General features: G+C 39.0%; 1 protein-coding gene across 1 annotated transcript in view; it reads left to right on the plus strand.

Moving 5' to 3' along the window:
* The first annotated feature begins 1,736 nt into the window (after positions 1-1,736).
* LOC121618443 (SAM and SH3 domain-containing protein 1-like) overlaps positions 1,737-18,921 on the plus strand; it is a 48,666-nt gene continuing 31,481 nt past the window's right edge. The window contains exon 1 of the mRNA XM_041953950.1: positions 1,737-2,219. Within this exon, the coding sequence (XP_041809884.1) occupies positions 1,737-2,219 (483 nt within the window). The remainder of the gene's footprint in view (positions 2,220-18,921) is intronic.

Here is an 18,921-nt window from a genome sequence, read left to right on the forward strand (position 1 = left end):
TTTCTGTGTCATGTTTCCCTGCTTGCTGGCTGAATTTATTTTAAAAAGTAATGCTTTACTATTCTTATATGGAAATTTTGTAGGTCAGTGTGGGCTATAGATTTAAGTGTTTTATTCAAGAACCCTCAAGCAGTTTCCAACACTGCCTTGATCATGCTCAGAGACAGACTGGTGCCTTCCTGATTTATACCACAAATAATTTTGTAGAGTTATGTACTTAGTTTTTTATAGTGAAGAGACTATATGCTTCATTCTTTGCAGACAAACTTCAGATTGTGGAAGCTTATTGACTTGCTTTCATGTGGTGTCTTCATCCTGTGTTTTAGCTTGTAAATTATAATATTTTTGTGGTGGTGTCGTTTTGCTTGTTTTAATTAGAGATGCACCTATATACACTGGCTTATAACCTGTATAAAGCAGCATCACTTATAGAATTTGGCTTTATGCCACTTATGTACTAATGCATCTACTGTTAGACATTGTTAAATTATAGTAGAGATCCATCAGTTAGTAAACAATCCAAACATGTACGTCAAGCTGAATGCTGGGGAAATTGTTTTGAAATTATGCATAACATTTAGAGTATTTTTATTTCTATTGATTAAAAGATATGGCCAGAACAAACAACTCAGATATTATCTTTTGTTTTTTTCCTATTTCTGTTTTATTTATATGTATTTTTATGATTGTTTATTTCATTTTGTTGTTATTTTATTTTTTTCAATGTTTAATTAAATTTTGTATTTCATTTTATTCACGACTCCTTCATTTCCCAGAAGCCCCTGCAGGTGGCGCCAGCGCTCGTTGAGCTCCCGTCGTCCAGCGGGGTAATAACTGCAGCAGCGAGTGAAGCCGAGGCTGAGCAGCATCTTCAGACTGACTGAGCCGGTGGATGGAGCGGAGGCACGGCAAAGTTGAACACGGTGAAAGCTAGGCAAAAAGTCAGCCAACAAGTGCACTCTGAGCAGGTATAGATTATTGTGTATGTCTTATTCTCTACCACCGTGTTTTCTAGTAGTTAACTAGCTACAAATCGCTCTGGCTTCAGCGTCAACCTTTTCATTTTTGCTCCGGATGAATGTTTGATGGACCTCAGCGTTTCGCTCTGTAACCGCTGCGATGAACGAGACAAAGAGGATGGATGTAGCCTGAGAAGCCGCCAACTGTTACACGTTTCGGGGTTCTTGCCGTCTTTGGCTGAGGACAACTTCACAGAAATGCGGTCAGTTCGGTTCAAGGCTTTTCTCGCCAGTTAGCGTTTACTTCACGGTTCCGTCGACGGCAGAAAGTAGCTCAATAGCCGCATTTTCAAAAGTGCTCGCGTCATACGTTTCAACTAACCGTTAACATGCGCTTAACGGTTAAAGAAGCTAAATTCTTCTTTTGGCTTCATGTAAATAAGGGGATTTCGTCTTTGGCTTAACTTACACGCCCCCAGGAGATGTGAAAGCTCAGGAGCAACAAGAGAGCTTGAACCTGTCTTGCTGGGACTGTTTTTGCCCTCAAGAGGGCTTCTGACAGGTCTAACATACAGCCGCCCTGTTGCCTCCAAATATTCACTCATTGTGTTTTCTATGGCCAGAGCTAATAGATGTGTCTGATTTGGAGAGTTGAACTTGGGACTGTGGGTCAGGTGGGAGTTACATGGACCAGAGCGATGCACAAGCACCAACACCAAGTGTGAGCGGATACGATGATGTGCACCTGAGGCAGGCATCCTTATTTCCTGTTTTAAGATGAGCCAAGGGCCGAACCTCGTTCTGGAGTGGCTGTCGAAGCTCCATCTGGCCCAGTACGTGGAGTCATTCATTGACAATGGGTATGATGATTTGGAAGTTTGTAAACAGATTGGGGAGCCAGACCTGGATGCCATTGGTGTCCACACTGAGTACCACAGACACAGGCTGCTCAAAGCAGTTCAGATGCTTAAAGATGAGGACAAACGGAAAGCACCAAGCTATTATTTCACCTTAGAGCCTCTGGGTCCTTCTGCTTGCAACCACTCTTCACACTCAAACAGAGAAGACGACTTCAGGACTTTGGGGTCACACTCACGGACCACAGGGGTACACCAGGCCTCCTGTCCTGGAAACCATAACCCAAGAGTCACAGATTGTAATGACTTTGTGACTTATCCCAAACTGAAGCTCAAGGTGCTGATAAGGGATAAACTTGCAAAAGATGGAATCAACCTGGGAGAAGCACCTTACACCTTTAAGGTAGGCAATTTTTTACTTCCTTATATGTTCATGCTAAATGCTGGCTCTTCAAGCACTGTCTTGTGGAATTTAATACGCTCCCTTTGTTATGTTTGTGATGAAGAGTGTGACAAATTTCTTTGATGGTGCTGGCGTCCAGTGATTCTTCTTTATTGCTCCAAGGATGCTTTTGATTTCTCTGGTAAATGCCTACTGAAATGTTTTTAAATCTCACTTTGTATAATTAATAAAAACATTTTCATGCTAGGCCCCAAGTTCATGTAATGGATCAGCAGGTAGCAGACCCAAAATTACTGATTTGCATGTTGTTGGTGGTGTGGTTTCCTATGATATTCTCTGTCCATTAAAATTTCTAGTAAAAGTTGGATAAAAGCATTTAGGTTTTATGTGCAAAATTGATTTTAATTAACATCATTTGATGGAATTCACTGCATTCCAACAGTTTTTTTGGCCTGTTATTTACTTTTACTTTTTAACCCTAAACCTAACCTGCTCACAAGTATTATGTTGGTAATTTTATACAATGTCCAGAATGCTATTACATTAGCAGAGAACGGGCATGAACTTATTTCATTCAGCTATGGGTTCAGGGCTTTCTTTAAAGACAGTATGTTGCTGTGTGCAATCACTTGAAGTATTATCAAAATGGCAATATGTTCAAGTGCAATATCCAGATATCTGCAGAAGCTGCAGTTTATTTTGATAAAGGTAAAACATGTCACAACATACCATTATAATTAAAGCATTATGGTGGTAGAGAGATGCTCCAGCCTATAAGTCATGTTCATCATCATCATTTTTATATATTTCTTTAGTTAAATGAATTGAAATGTCTGTAAAAATAATCACAACATGATTCAGCTCTATTGCTGTGCCATCATCTTGTTCTTATTTAGCCACACAAGATAGATGAGTTGTATGCTTCATTCAAAGCATGAGATGCCGCGTGGCTTCCTTGTATTCTTGTCTTTTCAGGTTACTGTAGATGGAGTAATTAGTACACCTCTGCCTTTTAACTACTGGATTTCTCCCAGTACTTTGTGATTGTTCAAGGTTGGGGCTAGAGTGAGTCAAGAAAGAAGCACTTTGACTGACATCAAAACCAGAACTATAGCAATACTAAAGTTTAAGATCTCAGAGACCGTCTGTGTTGATGCAGTGGCATGCTGCTGTGCTGTTGTGGCCCAAGTGATAAAATGGGCTGTCCATTGGTCCCAAGGTTGACTCTTCGATCTACATGTCAAAGTGTCCTTGAGCAAGACACTGAATATCAATTACTCCTGATGGGCAAACCTGTGCATTGTACTATGTAATGCAGTCAATTTGCAATGCTGTCTATGTTTGGCCAGATTCAAGATTCAAGAGTCTTTATTGTCATTGAGCATGTCAATGAAATTTTCATTGCAAACCCCTGCTGTGCAGCAATAAGATAAAATACACCACAAAACAATAATCTGTTGATCCAGAAAGGCAAAGAATAGCACAGCGGGTATGTTATGGGTAAGGTTTCTCGTTTTAGTCAATCTAGGTTTCTGAGTATGTTGGTCGGTGGTCGGCTGGTCACAAAGCCATGGTAGTGCAAAGCATAAGCCTTATACTTTACAGTTAACACATGGCATTCTCTGACCTCTAAAGGCAGAGTTCAGATGGACAATGGATCAGTCTGCCTTGATGACAGATGTTCACTCCATGGATAATATGTTTACTGACAGCATCTCATTTTATTTCTGGGGATCTTCCCTGTTCTTACTATTGTCCAGGCTGTGTTGACTGCAGAGACCGTTAGTTAATGTAATTGCAGAGGATAGTTATTCTGGTTTGGCTTCGACCAAATCCATTCAGTCCTTAATGCACTCAGCGAAAGGTCTGAGGCTTGCCAGATGAAAAGCCGAGTGGCACATTTGGCCTGTTGTCAACAATCTGACGCTGTCTGTGGAAGGTGTGATTTATGGATTCTGGTTTTGATTGTGTCACAGAAAACTGATGTTTACCATGAGACAAAAACATGGAACACCGATGATATGAATCTATATGTATATCATTTAGATATAGATATACATATCATAGATTTCTATAGCTAATACCCCAGAATATCTTTGCACTCAGACCTAAGGCACAGTTTCTGTTCTCAGTAGTGGTATTTAGCCAAGAGAGAAATTGTTCTTTAAATTCACATTGATGCTTGTCTTGGTTTTGTCTTTCCTCAGCAGATACGAGCGTAAAATGTATTCATCAACAATGAACGAATGCGTTCTGAGAGACTGGCGAACCAGGTGCAGTTTTCCAGTTTGACTGAGCTGATCTTTGTGTCATAACAAATTATGGAGAATACGAAATCTTCTTTACCAGCCGTTACACATGCCTTCCTTTTGGGCACTCTTATGTATCCATATGGAAAATTGTGCAGTTTTTGATGTATTCTCATTTATTCTAACAATGACAATGTAATTGGACAAGTTTCTTTTAACCCCACTGCAATGCCATTAGCTTTAAAATAGTTGCACTATGCTAACAGTACTGTATGGTTCTGCCCAGTTCCACAGCTACACACATGTACTGTTCATGAAAGATTCAGAGGCTATAAACTACTAAGTGCAGAGGCACTCTGTGATGCACTTGCAACCTTTTTGTAGGTTACAGCCAATGCCACCATAGCTAGATTCAAGTTTTTTTTAACTTGAAAGCATCACAGGCTCTGGAGTCAGCACAGCCATACTGAGGTTTTAAGCTCATTCACAGGGCAAAACCTATGAAAGATATTACTGAAAAAGATTTTATAGAAGTGAATGGGAAAGTAGCTATGCCTTCACTCCAGTACTAGTAAGGTGGTGCAACCTCTACAAAGTACAAATAATGGTCACTAACAAAACATTTGCTGTATGTTTAACTTGGGTTCTCCAAGCTTACACTGTGTGGTTAGCATTTGGAGTATTATGTCATCCTGCTACATTTCTATTGGAAATAGGCCAACCTTTCTGGCTAATTTAATGTCTCTCTACATGACTTTATGAGGACATGCATGGTCATTCCATTCATCAAGTTGATTTAAAACAATCAAATGAGACTGGTTGTTTCTGTATGATGACAGCATTTTGGAGCAGTTTGGCCTTTCAGGTTCATCAGATTGAGTCCATTAAACAGTTGCAGAATGCAGGTATGTAGGCCAGTACGGCCCATTTTCTCACCAGGAATAGCATACAGCACCTTCAGGCTAAGTATGACTCTGCCAGCAGTACTTCTTTGCTTAAATGTGTGCAGAGCTTGACCAAAGATCTTCATGATTTTAATACATAAATACTGTGATTTGCAATGAAATATTGTCTGGGATTTCGGTTATTGTAATACAATTCAAAATACAATTAATTGTTCACTTTTTCTTTTCTTACTGGCCAAGTACCATAAAATGTAATGAAGTGACAAACATGCAAGTCTGTGTTCTATTAGCACACACAAACACTGGAGTGTAAAAACAAACCCATCTGTATGTGTGAAGTACTTTTGAAATTCTAATACACTGTATTTTACCTTGGAAACCCTCTCTATATTACCCAATACTGCCAGTTGCTCTGGTTGATAAATTGTACGGTAGAATGTTCATGAAGCCATCTCCATAGCATACTATCACTTTTTGTGCACATGTGTTACTCACATTGGTCTTGTTTGTCTTTAATCTGGGTGATACAATCAGTAGTATAGTGTGTCTTTAGGCCCTTATTCTGTCTGTTGTTCAGAATTTGCAGCGGTTTGCATCAATAATCCCACAATTTCTCTGCCTCAGTTTGGTAGTGCAATCAATTCCCAGAAAGCAATGTGCTTTTCTTACTATTCTGCAAGCATGACTACTTCACACAGGCCCAAAGGACCTAGTAATGACTTTGAGAGAGAAAAAAAATGCAGTAATGCATTAAAAGCTGCAGAGCTGTAAATGATCTAAACACTGGCACCATGACAAGTGTTTCACTGAAAATGTATAAGAGATTTACTCAAAATAGATGTTACAACAGGGAAAAGCAAAATCCAACCTAAAACAAAAATTCCCAAGACATTAAGAACCACGAACTTGTCTGTCCCAAAGGGAGAGCCCAAATAAACAAACACTTTCTGCCAGATGAGGCTTCAATGCATTTGTAAAGGTTTTGCCATCAGATTTTACAGTCTAGTATTTTGCCCCTGTTTTGTGTTCACAGAAAGCTAGACTGACCTGCTTATGCTGCAGGAACAACCTAAGTTTTGAATTTGAAGGTAGATTTCAATTATTACACAAATTGCAGGTTTATATTGACAAAGATTACTCACTACACGATTTTTTTCCTACGCTACAGTGGGTCACTTAGCGTATCTTATTTTAATGTGCATTAAATGATTAGCGTTGTCATTTGACAGCAAAGCATATATTATATTCTTTTTCATACCCAAAACCTGGTGGGAAGGATTCCCTTTATAGCTGTCTTAACAAAGCGCTCCAAATCCCCAGAAGGCCTCCTTGCAGTGCCTGGCCTGAAAAACATCCTAAGAATGGGGAACAAATCTTAGTTGTTCAGAAGATTTCCCTGTGTTGCTCTGCCAGGGGATCGGAGGACAAGCAAAACCAGCAGGCCGCTTTTGACAGAAGAAAAGCCAGTCTGAATAGAGCCTGACAAAATACAAGCTCTGCAGCAGCTGACAGCTGTCGCTCCCTTTGTCACTTTAAAATGGAGACTGAATAGAACTGTTTTTGTGTACAAAGTTGTTTTTTAAAAACTCCAGCACTGATTTTTAGGATCTGTAAATGAATGAGAGAAGTAGTTTTGTAGTTTAATGATTGATAACACTCTGTTTTCTTCTGTTTACTTAAGTGCTTCATCCCTATCACCTTTAAAACAAGGCATCTTCTTACTTGGGTGAGGATTTATTTAGCACTGTGTCCTCACAGCAACTAGTTCCTGGGGTTGAGGTTAGCTCTCTCTCTCTGACAGGAACATTAAGTCAATTGGAAACTCTAAAAGGTTTGTGTGTGAATTGTTATCTGTCTTTTTGTATCCAAAGTGGGTATAGATAGTGAGATGAAGGATGGATTGAATAACTTGTTACTTGCTGTGTAATCTAATTTCCAGCTCATCTAAGATTCTTGAAAGGTGGGCAATATGACAAAAATCAATATCACAATAATTTACCAACTTATGTCCAACCACAAGGTGACAATAAATGAAAAACGATATTTTAAATGACTTCCAGTACACCGTAACAACTGTTAATCTGCAAAATAAATATGCCGACGTAAATTTCTAACTCATTACCACAATCACTTTGGTGGTACTGATCTGATCCAAAGAAAAAGTTGAATCAGTGCTTGTATAATTATCACTCGTTATGTTGCCGGCTTCTTTGTTTTGAATGTACAACATCTCTGTTGAACAAAGGCTATTAGGGGGTGCTCTGGAAATCACCTTAGGCCTCACATATATATTGTGTGGTACTTGTGTGTACGTACTAAAAGGTTGCATAAGCTGGTTTTCATGCACGCATGGGATGTATAGAAACGACAAGACATGACAAGAGAATATGTGGCGTGTCCCACAAACTCTTGTCTGGCTCTGTCAGTCGGCTACGGCAAAACTTACCAAATGGTTCAAAATAATGTTTCCAATCCAGTTACTGTGCTGTGTCTATGAAGTAAGCTATGAAAAAACAATAGCATGTCTGCTGAAACCTACTTTGATCATTTACATGGATGTTTAACATCATAGGCCATTGTCATTTCCAATTTATAGTTCCCCCAACGCTGGAGGAAAATCCCATTTTTCCTACTCTCCATAACTTGTCCTAAGAATAAGGGTGTCAAATGAATGGAAAAGCCACTGAGGAAATAGATGCAGGCACCCCTCTCTAAATCGTCTATATCGCTGCAATAGTTTGACTAACGTCTGCCTCTCTTCAAGTAGGTCTGGCTTATTGAGCACAATGAAAACCTATTGGAACTAATTTCCCACAGATGACATTCCTTCCTCGCCGTGCCAGACATGAAGACGTTAACACGTCAGGGACTGTACAGTTGCCTCTGCATGTCAAAGTGTCCTTCAGGAAGATACTGAGCCCCAAATTGCTCCATGTGAGTGTGTGTGTTAAAGGGTGAATGTTGCATGAATGTTGCTTTAGTGGTTGGTAGACTAGAACAGCGATATTTAAATGCAGTTCATTTCCCATTTACTTGGAATAAGATGTACAATGTGTAATTCATCCCGTGGTGACATCCATTTTGATGATGCATTTTTTTCTACCGTTGTACAGATCTCTGAGCCGGCTTCATTGCCATTGTGACGCTGTCACTCCATCAATTTGTGTTTGTCAACTCATTCCAGAAGACAAACCATCAAATAATACATTTTTTTTTGGCCTCCACCTTAGGAATATGCACCTCGATCTCACGCAGTGAAGTTTTTCTTTTTCGTGTGTTTTGCAGCAGGATTGGCCGTTGTTATGTGGATTGTCAGTGACAGAGGGAACGTATTTTCTGTCATTTGAATAGCGCTTTATTGGAATAGCTAAATCAGGTTAAGTGCCTTGTGTGCTCAATTTCAGTGTGATTTGGATGTATAAAGGAAAGGTTGTGCGCACATAAGTTTTCCATCTTTCCTGATTTTATACAAACAGCAAAAGCTGTTTGGTAAATTCCCATCCGGCTTGTTACTCATGCAGTGTATAAATCATATATTCACATTTGGTGTGTTGCAGTGAGATCTATTACAAACGTCTTCCAATTTACCAACATCCACCATCATATAAAGTACTGTAGGTTAGGCCTACTTATGGACTTTATTCATGTTATGTCAGTATAGATTAAGTCAAACAACTGGGCCATTACAGGAATGGATTATTGCACTGATGGTGCCGGCAGGGAGTGGAGGGGGTTAGAGTGAGATGCGGTGGCGGGGGGTTGAATAGTATTGCACATAGCACTCAAAAGCTTAACATGCCATGAACATGCTTGTCACTTATAGTTTGGGATTCTGTGAATTCCTGTCTGGTTTGTCACTCATGCAGAAGTCTGTTCTTCTCCCCAACAAAACAGGACTCTGCAAGAACAGCTGGCATTGATTGTACCAGCACATATTCAGCCAGTCCACATTACATCACTGCTTAGGGATATCAGAGATGCATATGTTGCTCCAGAGGGAATACTATGCTATGTATAATGTAAACCTGTGTGTTAAGCAGGGCATAATCACTGACCTGTATTTGTGAATTTAAGGTTAGAATTGTCCAGGGTAAGTGACCTGGAGGTTAAGTACAGATATAGCTAGTAGCTTATTGTTCCTCTGTCCAGTTAATTTTCATTCGAAAAGCCCTCATGTCCCCTTCAAATAGAAATTAAGCAGCATTTCCACTGCATGGTACGTCTCAACTCTACTCGGTTTTGTTTCCAGGTACTTTTCTATACTTCACTCTCCACTGCAGATGCTCCCTCAACAAACTATAGGTGGGGCTCTTACTTGATCGTTATACTGACACAGCATCCCCTTCACTTTTCCAGCAGTTGGGAAACAACACACGGAAGCATTACTTAGGTCTTGAGAGGCTGCAGCCTTTATTCACTGACAACGAAACAACGCTAAACTGACAACTTCCCTGTTAACGTTTTCCTCTGCACTGCTTGTATTCACCGTCACTGCCTGGCACTCACTCTCTCACTTGCTCAACCATACACTCATTACGCACACAAAGGAGCTATGCTACACTTCTAATAGAGGATATCAAAGGGATGTTGTACATCAACTTTTAGTATCGGCTCAGCTCACTTGGAATCTTGACCAAGGTGACACAAAGCACCAGGTAACAGGTACTATCCACAATAGAAATGAAACGAATAGAAAGAACGATTGAGCTGAGCCGTACAATATAGTGGAAATGCTTCTTTATTTAGAAATGCATCACGCACTAAATTTATGCCCAGCAACACACCATTTAGATGCTTATTTTGGATTTATGGCAGTATATAATCTGACGAAGTGAGGGCTTTATTTTTATATTTTCTTTGACTGAAAACTATTTTGTAGCTGTGTGTAAACAAGTTCCTCAACCCCTAGCTGTTGAAACACTCGTCAGTCTCCAGCCTTTACCTCGCTGTTGCTTCAGCGATTGTTTAACAATGCTAAGTAGGTCTTTGAAACTATGTGACACCCTCTGAATTTAAATCACTGAAGAGAAAAGTGATAGAGAAAGCCTATTTTGCTTTGTGGCAGACACATGGAGGTGGCAGTTGAATTGAAAGAAGAAGTTTGATTAAAGTCTGTATTAGAAAAAGGCACTGAGCTCAGCACTGAATGCTGTGGACTACTGTTCTCAATGATGTCTCTGATATTTGAAAATAATACACATACACATAGATAACATTTACTTGACTTGACTTAAGTCCTTCAGTTTTTCTTGATGTATTTGTGCACTGGATCAGGCTGCCGTAAGAAAAAACAGACCCGTCTAACAGTTTTGATTGCATATTATGGTCTTAAAGCTGAATGTAGTTGAATGGTATTGCTATTTTTGATAATGATTAAAGCTGTGGAACTATCTTTATTATCTCAGATAATTTCAGATAAACAGTAAAAACACATTCATCATTTGACCTGGGCCTGGCATGGATTTGTCGGGATGTATGTGTGTGTCTCCTTGGCCCTGACCTTTCTGTCTCTGAGTGTGACGTCACCACCAGGCTTTTGGAGGTCTTTGAGCCGCACTACATTGACCTTGATCACGTTCCATTACAAGGACCTAGCTGTGCTCTCTGCTGGGCTATTTTTACTGCATGTGCAAGATGGGCCATTTCAGCAGGGTTAGCAAGTATTTTCAGTCAGTCAGGCAGAGGAGTTAGAGGTAGATTAGAGAGCTTCTCTTTCAAAGAGAAGCACTATTACTCCAATGCAGTTTTAAGTTTCTGTTTCTGTAGCTTTTTACTGACATTTAGTAATTCATTTATGCTTATTTTAGTTTTTTACTGTAAACTGGATATAAGGATATATATATAATTAAATATTTGCTGTATATTACTGAGAGGACTTGTATCACATTGACAACCAAAATATAGTAATTTCTTTATAGTTTATTTAATAGACTATGAAGAATGTTTACGCCTGCTTCTAGTTAGTAAATGTTTTGTCAGGATTCATTAAACCAACACTGCGAACAACCTAAGCCTGGCTGAACTGTCTAGGCACCCTCAGGCCAACTACAGCAATCCATCATCCATAAACACCGAAACACATTTTTACGTGACAAATAGTGACTTTACTCTATTCATTCATCATTAGAGATATTGCATTCTATTAGTCCTGTTGCATTTCTTTTGAAATATAGGTCAGATATGGATTGCAGCTTAGAGTTTGTTTACATGCTCAGACTCTCTCAATACATTAGTGCTAATTCCACATGACGCATATTAATAATGTGACTGACTGTGATTCAATGCATTAGGCAAAGGCATTATAAGACGGAAGTATTGTTGCTCCATTCTGCCAAATTCTTTTCATAGGAAGACTGTGAATGAAATTCTTAGCATGATCACATATCTGAAGTTGATTTTTGTACTTTATTATTGTATTTTGGTATTGGATATGTTTCTCTCAACTGCAGTAAAACCTTTTAATACAGTGTGCAGCTGTTGAGCTATTGAATTTTTAATTAACTCTAACCCAGCTAACTTTAACCCAGATTATCATCAACAAGCGCATCGGCTTTGTAGAACATAGTATTGATTTTACCTAGTAATTAAGAGCTTTCTATTCAAACACTTGGCACACTTACAGAAAACAAAGAATTTGACTTGATGACCATGTTGCGATGCATAATGTCCCCATGTTGTTAAAATCTGTTCAGAGGTGTGGAAGGTAAAACATTACAAATAAAGCTGCCCTTTCAAGGTCCAAGTTTTAAAAGTCACAACACAGTCAGAAGACACATCACTCACTCATTTATAAATCGATTAGGACTGTCCGAGACTTTGCATGTAATATATACATGAACAGATTAATTTCCCCAATCTCCCCAACACAGAACTCAAGAAGTTGCCTGCAGCTCCTTAGAATTAGTAAAAGGCTGAAAAGAAGGAAGAAAACTACACACAATATTAGACTCGCCAATGCTCTGCAGATGTTTCGCAGTCTACTCTAAAATTCACTTCAAGCTTTTTTTTCTGATCAGCTAAGAACTTCACTTATTCTGGAATCCCAAAATACTTTTTCCTGAATCACGCCTGCCAGGCACCTGTGAGCCCACTACACCTCTCAGGTTGTCTTGCACCAGTGCCCTCAAAAGCATAGTCAAAAGCAATAAAAGTAGCTTTTAGTTTTGTTACAGCAACTATTGTAGTGTACTATCAGGTTATCTGAGTCACTAAACACTACATTTTTAACTGAAAAACAAACAACATGAAGCAAGTTGAAATGAGGTCATTTTGTGCCTCTCAGTTCTGTGGACATTGCTCTTCATGCTTTTTTTATGTTACCATCTCCACAATCTCAGTTTTAACCAACCAGATTTGCCTGTAGATTTGCTTCACCTTTTGTTTCAGGTGGGTTACAACAATAGTGAAAGGATAAACACTGAAGGAAGTTGCAACATTTATTGTCACCACTTTAATTGTTAAAACAAAATTTTACTATGGAGACACCCACTGAAGTGAGCCTGGTGGTTACAGTGGAGACTAAACCAACCAGTGAACTACGGGAAGTGGTGTATAGTTCCCTGTTTCAAATTTTGTAACTGGGCCTCACAACTGGTTTGTCTGATCCCTGACTGGTTAAAGGGATAACCAATCACCAGCAGCTTATTTTCACAGTGCACCCACTGATGATGCAATGTCCGGCAGCGCTAAGAAACATCACCAGGCTCGAAGCAGTGCATCTTCTCACTGAAGCCTTCTGCAGGACTGTAATGACCCCTGGGTTAAACCACATATGTGGCTGAGCAAGAGAAACAAACTAAAATAGAGACTGAACTTTATTTGGTGCTTAGTTTATGTAACATGCCGTAACTCTTTGTAATTCTGTAGTTTAGCATCAGTGTGGATGAGAAGACAGTTGCAGACTGGTCCCTGTGACCAGTGATAATCAGAAATGAATGTGTGACAACACTCTAAGGAATGTGGTCAAATGCTGGTTGAATGGATATTCAATAGACGCATTAAGTTCATTATCATACATCGAGTTTATTTATGCTCATGCTGCTGTACATGCCGTGCAAATATTTCTGATACGGTATGATATGAGTTACTTCTGTGTTTTGACTTGAGTGGCTTACAGTAAATCTCAGGCTTCCAATCCATCTGTGTGATGGTCTGGCCCATTAGTGATATGGCCCTGAAGGGCAAAGGGATTAGGTTTACACCACTGTTACAGCTCGTGGAATGTGCCATGGCATGACATTTATCCAACTAAGTTGATCTGTTCTGCGCTGATCTTTTTTTTTCTGTTCTCTGCATGTGCTTTTGAACTCTGGATGTTGAATAGTATCCAGTGATGAATTATTAAAATAACAACCAAAAACAAATCCAAATAAAGCAGGTGAAGAAAAAGATACAGACTGAACGTATCAATGCCTTTACTCCCAGCAAAGGCATTGACAGAATGCGCTTAGCAAGACTTGGTCAGCGTTTTATGATTCTCACATCTTAAAAAAAAAAAAAAATTCAGATAAGCATTTGCTGTATGTAATTGTTCTAACGTTTTATATTTTTGTATGTGTCTTGTTCATGCAGACCTATTTTTAGATTAAGGAAATTTATAGTTATATATTTTGTTATATATATTGTTTATTGTTTTGTTATGTTGCATCATAAATATATTGCTGTTGAGCAGTAGTTGTGTAGTGCTTTGTAGAGGTGGGGCATTGTGTGTTTGCTTGCTCTGCTGAGTGAAAATAGAGTCACAGAAGCAATATTTCAATAAAACTGTCCAATCAATAACTGCATTTTGGCCTTTGTAGTGTAAATCCTACTGTGCAGAGGACAGTGGGATCAAACCTTATATACAGTGTGAAGAGCAGTCACACATCAGTTCTAGTTTGCCTGTTTGTCCAGTGACAGTTTGTTGTTGCAGCTTCCCCACAGAGTCTGTTGTTGTAGTCTGTAATACAGGAGCCCACAGCTTGGTCTCCATCCAGCTGTGTAGTATTGGTTGGATCAGTGCAAGGTCTGCCTGTGCAAGTGAGCTTCATACTGTAAAAACAGCATTGAATCTGACCTTTCAGGGAGGCTATTGGTGGTTATATAGGAAGAAAGCCAAGGGTCACAAGCCTTTAGTGCAGTGAACACTGTATCTTCAGATTATGACCCACTTTCCACTCCTCTTCCTCTCAACAGCAGCTAAGGCCCTCCTCCCTTATGAATTTCATATGACAAGTCAACTGACACTATTGCATAGATTCAACCACAGCAAACAGTTAACTGAGCTGCTGCCCTGGTGAACCATTTGCATAGATTATGGCATTCCTCTTATTCACTGCCATGTGAAATGAAGAGGATGTGATTCTTAAAATCATCCCTATCATCCTGCACTTGGTTTCCTGAGAATATTGAATGTGCTTAATGTCACCCTGTCAGCATACATAATGTATTCACTCCAAGAAATCCAAGTTATATGGTGCAGCTGTCGCGTGTTTCTGTTTGTTTTGCCTCAGGTTCACCCATTAGCCTCCTTTTCTTTAGTCTCAGTGGATTATTAAAGGTTTATTTGAACTGTTTATCTTTTTTGCTCTTCATGTGATAGGCATGTAGGAAATGTTGTGGTCAATAGTCTTATTTTTTGATATAGGTTAAAGTGAGAAAAAAAGAAGAAATCTATTGTCTGTTATCTAAGTGTTCATTTACTTAATGTTATGTTTTTGCAGCCATTATTTTGTATTTAAAAAAAATTTTGTGCTAAATCCAGATACTACCTGGATTCTGTTCTAAAGATTGTATTTTCTAAAAAATGTTGACATGAGTAAGAGCAATGATCTCTTTGTACAACACATCTTTTATTCAAGCCTACTCTCTGTATAGACCTACGTTTGAAACCTGAGTCTGCGAAACAACCAAACAACACAGTAATATTCTGAAAGTAGGAAATGCAAGACTGATTGCATTAATGCATCATGGACTGCCCTAGTCACACAAACAAAATCTCCACTGCCTTCAGGTTTTAGAATCACACAGCCATTAAGTACAACAAACAGAACAATGTGAAAATTCAGTTGTAATTAAGTCTGCATTTCAATTTTGTGAAACTGTAAGATACAGTGTATACATGCTGCAAAGTGTGGCCACACTTTTGTTATGATGTATGTTTAACTGGGGCGGCAGTGGCTGGAAGCACCTGGGTTAAATTAAAATGAAAAAATGTCAAATTGAAGTTAATGCTCAGTTGACTGTGACAGAAAAGTGCTGTTAGGTTCAGACATTGTTGGTGTGCTATGTTTCACCTCTGCTGCCCCTCATCAAAAATGCATTACTTTTCTGTGTTGCAAATTTAAAAAAGGGTAAACAGTAGGATCCACTTAAGCACAATAAATAGACTGATGTCACGCAACAACAAAAAAAAGTGTTTTCTGAAGTTTATACTGTGCTCTAGTTGAAAACAATGTGAAACATCACTCGTGCAAAGTTGTTGGTGGCTAATCTTAAAATATGTGTCTAAACGTATACCTCTCACTGTTTGACCAGAATGAACCTCCATTCACGGTTTAAAGCCAGCTTTGAATTGTCTTCTCAACAGTCTCATCAAGTGCTTCCAAGCTGCAAATCTTTGACATCTTATTTGAATACATGTGGCAACTCTCTGAATAATGGATAGCAGTGTTTTTCCTGCCTCAGTGACGTTGAGGAAGCCTGTTCCTCTAAAAAGGCTGTGCCTCCTGGGAAAGTAGATGGCAGTGAGCTGAGATGTTTGGTGTAATAGTTCATGTGTACTGTACAACTAAGACATGTCCCTAAGGTTAACACTGGGAAGCTGAGGGAAAGTGATAGTGCTATAAGAGTGTGTTTCTGAACCATTAGGGTGGGTTCTGTGTTATCAACTGAAAGAGGGCAAACAAAGTTGTTCTCTGTGAGGCTACACATATCCGCATAAGAAGTAATGCCTGTTGTGAAATATTGATTGTCACTTTTTATATCTATACAGGACACTGCTGCAGTTTGCGTCTGAAGACTCTGGTCAGTTTCCTCTCTGTGTTTGTGGTGCCGTTTTGATTGTGTAGTTGTGGCGGTGCTGGTGGGTTTCTTAGTGCTGTTCTCTTTTGCTTACATTCTTATGTCTCACTGTTTATTGTAGAGTCTTTGTTTGGAGGGCTTAGTGAAATGGTTGTTGCTGTTGGTGTGCTAAGTCTTTAATCTTACAGTGGGACTCTGTACAGTGAGTTGGGGGTTACAAACTGTACATGATATATAAAAGATTAAAATGTTGAAGATTAATAATGTCACTTGAATGGGTTGGTTCATGAGATGAGTTAAAATGTCTCATTTAAAAGTCTATAAATCACTATCCAGTTCATCTGCATAAGAGAAACCAGTAATCTTGAATGTAAATCTGAACAGACAGCAGTGAATTTCATATTTTTCTTTTATATAGTCCTTGTATACATGTACATATATAAAGCCAGCTTTTATCTTGTATTTTGTATTTCTCTATTTCTGTTGCTATTTTTTTTCCAACTGGCATTACCTGCTGCCTATAATTCCCAAACTCCCCACTGCCGGGGATCTTATCTCTTAATCCTAAACTTGAGAGCGGATCGGCCCCTGAAATCTAGATGTTTCATGCAGTTGGTATGACTAACTAAACGTGCATTTTGTGCATGATGTCATACGTTGGAGTTGAGTCCAAAGTAGGTCTCAGAGGCAGACAAGGCGGACAAAAGCATATCACACCTTATTCCAGCCCAAGACTACGATAGCCAATGAATAATATACTTGTATGTCCACATGTAAAACCTAGGATTATGATTGTAAAGAGCTGTGTACTCTAGCTGTGAAAACCCAACTAATTATTGAGTAACCATCCAATAGTGGCAAGTGCAAGTCCAAATGCACATGAACTGAGACCAAGAAATCACAAAAATGGAGTGCTACAAACCTGAGGTTGTGTCATGTGTCTATCAAGCAGGTAGAACTGTATAAAGATAACACGATCTCTAGGCTCTTGTCATCAGCATTGTCTCAGTTCAGTGTTTGGGTTATGTCCAGCTATTCACTAAGTGTGACATTGTGTACCGATTCCTGAAATTGCGCAAAGGTTAAGTGTTGGAGTTGTACTTTAATAAAGGAAGGAACTGAACTGTAGCCAGGCAGCAAGCCCAAGTGGCCAGACAGGGTCCGAATGTTACAGACATCCTCTACCGTTTGTGCCAACTGGCTTAGTAAAATGTTAAATTAAAATTATTATGTAGTTGACCCATACTGCTTTGTGCTCATGTGAGCCAAACATGATAGCTTGGGTAAATTCCTATTCCCCCACTGTGAACACGTGGTATTATTCAGCTTTTGTCTGCATAGCTTGTTCTTTGTGCTACCAGAGGATTTCATGACTTCCAGAAGTCTTTGTTATTATGTGAAATGATGAGGGTTTTCTTGTATTTGGATGCATTTGCATTTATTAGATTTTTGAAAAACTGGGAGTCCTAGATGTAGATAGCACCTCGAGACGATCCTACAGGCTCTCATTAAACTCCTCTGTGTCTATCACTTGTTATCCATTTTGAAACTGCAGCCATGTGCAAGCAAGGGTGGAATTAATTGACTCAATTTAATCAATTACCATTTGATTAGGGAATTCCCTCTAGCACAGTCATATTGATCCCACTTGGTTTGGCTAATTGTAGCTCAGATTTCTGGTTACATGCTGAAGTCTTTTGTTTGCCCGTTTTAGAATCTTGTGCATAGAAAAGGCAGAAATGAGAATCTACATTGTCTCATAGAAAGGTATTTAATGTGAACCAGGGCATTATTTAAGTATTGGAATATAACGCCTTAAACACGATGAACAGCTGCTTATTTATTCATGCTGTAATTGGTAAAGTCCAAGCCATGCTCCCAGTGTTTAGCTACATTTACAAGTGTATGACTTTGTTCTTCTCTGATCATTGACATTTGACAGTGCATGGGACCTGCATTGCAAGAGTTTTTTATATTATTGTTTTATTTTATTTGTGCACAGTCACTCCGAACAACTGGACAAAACATAGACACAGTTTCACTGGATTTATTTATCAAATCCAGGGATATTGCATGCAACTGCTTACTCAATATCACATCACACCTAACACTGTGATGAAGGTAAACGCATTGTTCGTATAAGTGTAATGCCACATTTGGCAATTTTATATGGCAGTGCAACGTAGATATCTAATATCTATATTTGGCTCCTGAATGTTGATTTATCACTTTCTCTGGATACTCCAAACATCACACTCATCAGCGGTATAGAACTCTTCCACCTATTGTTTTCTATGCAAGCCCGCACACCAGCAGCATCATGATGCTCATCATTGGGGAGTGACAAATAAGTATCCATTATAAGTTAATAAATAAACATCCTCTAGGCTTAATCTGTCATTGTATATTGTTATTTCTTGATACTGAAATGATATGCCATTATTATATGGCTGATAATATTATTTCTTCTTCTTTTTCATCTTGTTTTTGTTATCTTGTTAACCAAGATGACATTGCTCTGTAACGTTAAAGTCCAGGAATGCAGTA

This window comes from Chelmon rostratus, chromosome 15 (genome assembly GCF_017976325.1).
Source record: "Chelmon rostratus isolate fCheRos1 chromosome 15, fCheRos1.pri, whole genome shotgun sequence".
Classification (NCBI taxonomy): Eukaryota; Metazoa; Chordata; class Actinopteri; order Chaetodontiformes; family Chaetodontidae; genus Chelmon; species Chelmon rostratus.